General features: G+C 36.5%; 2 protein-coding genes across 2 annotated transcripts; both read right to left on the bottom strand.

The window, feature by feature from the left end:
• Window positions 1-1,969: 1,969 nt before the first annotated feature.
• LOC120417244 (uncharacterized) lies at window positions 1,970-2,694 on the bottom strand. The gene is made up of 2 exons (XM_039579204.2): window positions 2,502-2,694; window positions 1,970-2,444 (listed from the first exon to the last, which is right to left on the bottom strand). The coding sequence occupies exons 1-2, from the start codon at window positions 2,641-2,643 to the stop codon at window positions 2,125-2,127; spliced, it is 462 nt and encodes a 153-aa protein (XP_039435138.1). The 5' UTR covers window positions 2,644-2,694; the 3' UTR covers window positions 1,970-2,124.
• A 2,430-nt stretch (window positions 2,695-5,124) lies between these two features.
• On the bottom strand, window positions 5,125-5,910 carry LOC120417242 (uncharacterized). The gene is made up of 3 exons (XM_039579202.2): window positions 5,812-5,910; window positions 5,624-5,753; window positions 5,125-5,565 (listed from the first exon to the last, which is right to left on the bottom strand). The coding sequence occupies exons 1-3, from the start codon at window positions 5,860-5,862 to the stop codon at window positions 5,195-5,197; spliced, it is 552 nt and encodes a 183-aa protein (XP_039435136.1). The 5' UTR covers window positions 5,863-5,910; the 3' UTR covers window positions 5,125-5,194.
• Window positions 5,911-7,026: the final 1,116 nt, after the last annotated feature.

Raw genomic sequence — 7,026 nt, 5'->3', positions numbered from 1 at the left:
CAATGAGCTGCTACTCCGTTATTGACGGATCAGCTGAAGTTAAACAATGAATCAAAAATGATCAGTGGGAGCCAACCATCCGTTCACTGTTTAACCTCTGAAGATCCCTACTTTATAAGTCAATACCGGCGCCCTCCCAAGAAGCCTGCAGTTCAACGAAAGGGAGGAATGTTAGTCCGATAGTTGAAGTTGCAGACTCATCAAGCACACAGTTTTCGCTATATACTTGTTGATACCGCTTGAGACCGTTGAATCCACAGCATCTCCTTCAAGCATCACATGATTATTATTTTTTTGGGTTAGTAGGATAAGGTATTGGCTTTTCGATGCCTCCCGAGCTACGATGCTATGGGGAGGACTTTCATAACAAACCCGTCGGCGAGCCTTCCGAGCAACGATGCTATGGGAAGGTCTTTCTGGTTAACAAACAAAGTCACTCACACACAATTATTTCACTCCACTATTAATTAATCCAAAATGTCAGTGCGTCTTTCGATCATTATATAGAAATGGCTTTTTCACCATAAAAAATAAAACCTTATTCGTAAAAATATACACAATTTACCCGACGCCGTGCCTTCCAATCAACGATGATATAGGAAGGGCTTTGAAAATCACAAAACAATTAATTAAGATCACAAAAAAAATCGCAAAAACACCAATTACTCAACGAAAATTACGCTCAAGACACAAACTATTCAGTAAGTCATGCTATTATTCGATTACCACAATCACTCACCCCACACGAATAGCGACACAAAAGCACACCAAAAAATTAACCTGAATAATCACGACTTCGCGTCCCCACTTCCAGCGCACCAATGATGCTATTATTCGATTACCACAATCACTCACCCCACACGAATAGCGACACAAAAGCACACCAAAAAATTAACCTGAATAATCACGACTTCGCGTCCCCACTTCCAGCGCACCAATGATGCTATTATTCGATTACCACAATCACTTACCCCACACGAATAGCGACACAAAAGCACACCAAAAAATTAACCTGAATAATCACGACTTCGCGTCCCCACTTCCAGCGCACCAATCAAGGTCGTACTGCCCCTCCGTCACGAGATATCAAAAAACGGACATCGAATTCGTGATCAGGGACAAAAGTTACCCCTTAAGACAAAGTTTCACGCAAATTGAAAAGGGGTCGGGGCAACTGCTGTGTGAGTTGGCGGAGAATTACCCATTTATGATTCTATTTCCATCAACTTTGACGATTTACACTTGCTTAGTTCCCATCATGCTTTTTTAACTCTAAAGTACTGATATGCCAACAATAGGTGCCCGATGGTATTACATGCTGTTCCCCATGTATTATGTAGCAACTACGAAGTAATACATTGTTTATAATCAACATAATTACTTACTAGGAAGTCTAAAATGATCCTCCCATATGAACCCTCAGACTATAAAATGTAGTCTGAAACGAATTCGATGCAATAGGAAACGCTCGTGGGTTACCAAACAAATTGTTTCATTTCCACGATGTCGATATCGAAAATTATTAATAACCTTCCCAGAAATAGTGACAAGTTTGCTTATTAGCAAAATGACAACAAAGTTTCAAAGCTGTTTACATTTTCCGTGATTCATAGTCTTAATCAAACAAATCAGAGCGCATTCCTAAAATAGCAACAAAACGTTTAATTATATCCTCTAGGAAACCGCAAAAAAAAACTCCAAAGCATGTATAAAACGGGTTAAATTCCTATAAATAGACTTCACTGACACTTGTTGATCATACAATGAATGTATATTTTAGTTGTGCTATCACTCGCCATGCATGTACGATTTTTTCTCCCCACCTTCATGAATTTCAAGAAAAACACTTTCATTCATGGTTAGTTTTTCTCTTCCCTCCCATAGGTAGATCTTTTTCCACAACATCTACCGTACGGCCACAACGACGGATTGAACAGCAAACGGCGTGAAAGTTTATCACACTCGCCCACGCAACTTTCACGGCCTCATCTGAATATAGATCCTCATCGTCATGGTTATCATTTGAGGGAAGAGCTCTCTTAAAATGTGTACACTAATGATTTTTTTTAAATTTATTTAATTCCCAACACCAAATCTATCGTCAAAGATTTCTCAAACAGCAAATCAATGCCTCATTCTGGCTTTCTCGGAAGCTTCTTTGGACTCCTCGTAAGCTCCCTTGGTCATCTTCATTGCCACCTTCTTTCCCTCCAGGACGTGCTTCATCTCCTGCATGATCTGGACCAACGCACTCGACACGAGCTCCAGCCAGTACACCTCGTTGTCCTGAACCAGACAAGCACGAGCCTTCATCTTCCTCGGATCCTGGTCCGTACTTCCCTGAATCTCCAGCTGTTGGTAGTCGGTTTGATTCATCTTGGTGACTTTGACGCTGGCGTTCACCGATCGTTTTTGACGGTGGATTTCCGCCTTGTCCGTGGTTTCTTTAGGAAGAGTACACGAATTATTAAAAACGTAGAACAGTTACGAAACGAACTAACCCTTTATTAAGTCTCGCACTCTTGATCCATTGTTTGAAAGCGATACCAGATTGGATAACTTCATGAAATCCAGCTGATTTGCAATTGTAACTGCAAACAGGAATGATCCCAAAAACAACGTAACGCAGAAAAGCTTGGACATTGTGTTCTTCTGATGCTCTGACACTTGCGGAAATAAACTGATGAGTATTCCACAGAGTGCAGCTGATTTTTATAGTTGGTTGATTTGGAATAATTGTTCAGAAACTCAACGTTGATTACGACAACCCCGCAATCAAAATTAATCGGATTGGATAGGGATGTGTGCAATGATTTGGTTTAAGTGTACGATTGGTTTTCGTTTTTGTCTGGAAGGTACGAATTTGGCAGGATAAAATGTTTACACTGTTTGATGCAAAACAAAACATTTAATTTTGATTAAAACACGAAACAACAATAAAACTATAAATTATTTCAATTCATGTGTCTTAAAATAAGTATTAAATAGTTAAATCAGTCATTCCTTGCAAGTTTCAATTCCTTTCAATATACCGTCTTTTTTAGTTTAATATTAGATTACTTTGATAAATTCTAAGAGCGAAACATAAAGCTATTATTATGCTGAAGGGAAGGCAAAATGGACTGTCCGTTGTAAAAGATACTTAATTCTTGCTTGGCGGATTTATGAATGTTCTTATAGTAGTTTATGCAACAAGTTGCAAAAAGAGGATTTTTTCAGCACGAGTCGTACATTTATCCAACGAGGTTCACCGAGTTGGATAAATACGAAGAGTGCTGAAAAAAACAAGTTTTGCAACGAGTTCCATACAACATTTTTTGCAATTCCGAAAAACACCCATTGAGTGAAATTTTAAGTTAAATTTTCATGTATTTTGTCAATGAATCGTTTTAATCAAAAAAATGTTGAAAAGTGTTACTTTTCGAAACAAGTGCTGAAAAGTTCAACTTTTCAGCACCCATTTCAGTGCTGAAAAGTAGAACTTTTCAGCATTTATTTTGAAAAGTGTTGCTATTCGATTCTGTTATTTTTGGTACAGAAAAGTAGGCTATTTCGTCGTTCAAGAATGACAGGAAAAGTAAGTAGTTTCACGACGGAATTGCAAAAAAATATATATTTTCAAACCGATTATCATTATATGAGAATTTTTTTACAGATAAATATTCATTATTGAAACATGTACTTTCAAAATTACAACTTAAATTTGAAAATGTCATACAAAATTTGAGATATTTTAAAAACTTCATTTTCACCGTATTTTGGGAAACTTTATTTTATATGGTTTTACACTACAATTAATTAAATTTTTATTGAAGAAGAGTATTTTCGTTTATTTATCGAAATATATATTCAACCAATTAAGAATTCAAAATCAAATTTTGGAAAAGAGTCCAACAGATTATTTGAACAATTGGCGTTGAGCTACAATTTTTAACAGTTATTTTAACAACATCTTTTGATTGCTCTGCTGCATGCTTTATCTTCAAAAAAAACTCGAATAAAAAACAGGAATTCAATATGATGATTCAAAAACTTCTTGGAAAAATCAGAGTGATTATCAATTCAACCCAAACTATGGAAAGATGCTTGATAAAAGGATAGCAAAATTTGTTTTATTTGAGTATTTTTGTTTTTTAATAAAAAGTTAAACAAAACTATTTATAATTTAAAAAGAAATTTAAAATTTTGTCATAAAATGTCGATGAAATTAAAAAGATTCTTTTTTTTCCGTGAATCGAGAGAAATGATTTGATTTGTGATCAGGGTTGTAAAAATAACAAACATTCTGTTCCCAGCGACTACAATTATCATACCCGAAGTTTACTGCCCTTCTTTCCGGCATGAAATTCTCAGCAAATAGAATTGCCGATCTCTATTTCGTGTTTACCCAAACCCTTGTGACATTCTCTTTTTCTCTCTCATTCTCATTCACAACTATGTATCTCACCTCAATAGAGCGTAGCCACAAAAGCCGCCACAAAACAAAATTTGACAACGCAGTTTAACGGGACAAAATGCGTGGTCGATTCCCAATCTCCTTCTCGAGTTCTTTCATTGCGGTTTTCTGAGAAAACGCAAGAATCTTGGGCGAGTGTTTGTGAACGAAGGAGTGATAGCAAGAGGGCTTATGATGGCTATCACGAGATAAAAGAAGGGAACTCACAAGCTATAGTGAAGGTCGCTGTGCCTTCTGATATTTTGGTGGAGGAATTATCAAATGATAGTTTATTCTATTACTCATTTACAACACTGTTTGTGATTAACCTATCAATTAAAAAATTCAAAACATGGTTCAAGTTTTCCAAGAAGCATCCTTTAGCCATCATTGTTAGACAGATTGATGGCGAGCCCGCAAGAGAAGAAAAATAATCACGGTGAGGTTTTCCACAAGACAGCACAATTTGTGGCACTAGCTTGTTTAGCAAACTCCCACTCCAGAGTATATTCAAATGATTTATGATTTTCCTATCCACAGTTCATCATCAACCAAAGTCAAAGAGTTTTGACGAGCGACGCTGACAAGTTTGTCACCCTGCTCGTCAGCAGCATTGACAACTTTTCGTGGAATTTTCACAACTTTCGGGGTGGTGATAATTAGAAAATTAACGACAGGGCGCAGACGGGTTCTAGTTTCTACGGAGCAAATTTATTCACTTTGTCAACCAATGTCATCAACTGTTGACGCGACGCGTTTTCAGTGTCTCAGCTTGGACTTTTCGTACGCCTGTTTGGACTGCTCGTAGGCTTCCTTGGTCATCTGAACGCCAATCTTCTTGCCCTCCAGGACGCGCTTCATCTCCTGCATGACCTGGATCAGCGCACTCGTAACAAGCTCCAGCCAGTACACTTCGTTATCCTGAATCAGACAGGCAGCTTCCTGAAGCTTCTCGTGATCCTGATCCGAGCTTTTCTTGATCTCCAGCTTCTGGTAGTTGGTTTGGTTGAACTTGGTCACGGTGACGCTGGAGTGGACGGCACGCTTCGAGCGACGACCACCACCACCACCACCTCCGCCAAACTTGTTGGCCAAGTTGTTCAAGGTGTTTCTAGCTTTTTCCTTGATTTCTGGAATCAATTATTCGTATTTTGTTTAATTCTAAGAAAAATACTTAGAAGTCCTCACCTTCATACAAGTCACGAGCACTGGCACCATTCTTCGCCTTCTGAGCAATCTCGGCCACTCCCAAAAACACGTTCTTCATCTCTTCCACGAATGCCTCCCGGACTGCATTGGGCGCCGCAGACGCGGAGTTCTAATGAAATTTGTCCATGAGTCACAAAAATTTAAACTTCTAGAATTTTTTAGCTTACCGCCAACATGAGCGAACCCAAGACCACCAAAACTAGGGAAAACTTGGTCATTTTTCTTTCCAAGTCAAAGCTGTGCTGCTAAAATTAAATTCAACAAACTGTTGAACTGTGATCTGCCAGCTTATTTCGAGCGAGTTTTATAGTGCTTCTGGTATCATCAGATAAATTCTATCGAGAGCGTTTAGTGAATATTAGTGGGTGCTCAAACCTGGCAATCAAATGTAGACGATGTAAATAGTGTTTAGCAAAAACGGATCAGATCAACTGGAGGGGGAAATAAACAAACATTGTGGCACGTGTGAGCTTTATGTGGATTTTGATTGATTTTCGAGATTTTGATTGATTTTGGAGATTATTTTTGGAAATCTCGATTTATGCAAATTGATTGTTAGTTTATCATTTAAAGTATAGAAAAAAAACTTAAAGATTAAGATTTAAAAGATTTCATAATCTGATTAAAATCGCCCTATACCAAATAATTCTTGAAATAATGATAAAGATAGATTTTTTTCGCAACATTATGATATAAGAGCAATTCTTCTGAAATCAGTGAATTTCATAATTTAATTTCATTTTTATCAATTTTTTTCGAAAATGTGTATCTTGGAAAATAATTTTCTGATCAATTTAGTATCTTTAGCAAAATTTTAGGTATTATTTAGTACTATTTGGAACAAAAAAGCTACACTCTCAAATATACACATTATTTTCATTTTTATCACTTAAAGTTAAATTGCTAAAATCCATATTTTTAGATTCTTATTTTTTTATATTATCTCCAAAACAGGCATTTTTAAAAAAAAAACCAGTATTATGCAGAAAATTTGAATTTGCAATCGATAATTACATTACATTTTTTTTAAATGCATCATTTTCGATTTATAGCCACTTCAAGTTCCAATTTGAGAAACAAAACATCATTTTAAAAAAAAAATAACTTTTTAATTTGACCTCCTAGACCCACCTTCATTTATACTTATTGACTCAGAATCAAATTTTGAGAAAATGTATGTGCGTGTGTGGGGATGTTGATAAACAATATGTACTTGTTTTTTTTTTTGGGTTTAAAAATTTACTTGGTCCAGTTTCGGATCCCACAGCTTAGTATTGAAAATTTTAAAGTTTCGTTTAATTGTTGGAAAGTGATAACGAAAAAAAAAATATTTAGAAGACACCAAAAAATGGTGATTTTTAACATAACCTCAAATGGCTGAG

Source organism: Culex pipiens, chromosome 2, assembly GCF_016801865.2.
Source record: "Culex pipiens pallens isolate TS chromosome 2, TS_CPP_V2, whole genome shotgun sequence".
Classification (NCBI taxonomy): domain Eukaryota; kingdom Metazoa; phylum Arthropoda; class Insecta; order Diptera; family Culicidae; genus Culex; species Culex pipiens.
Note: the sequence above shows the minus strand (reverse complement) of the source record. Positions and strands in the feature narration are given on the sequence as shown.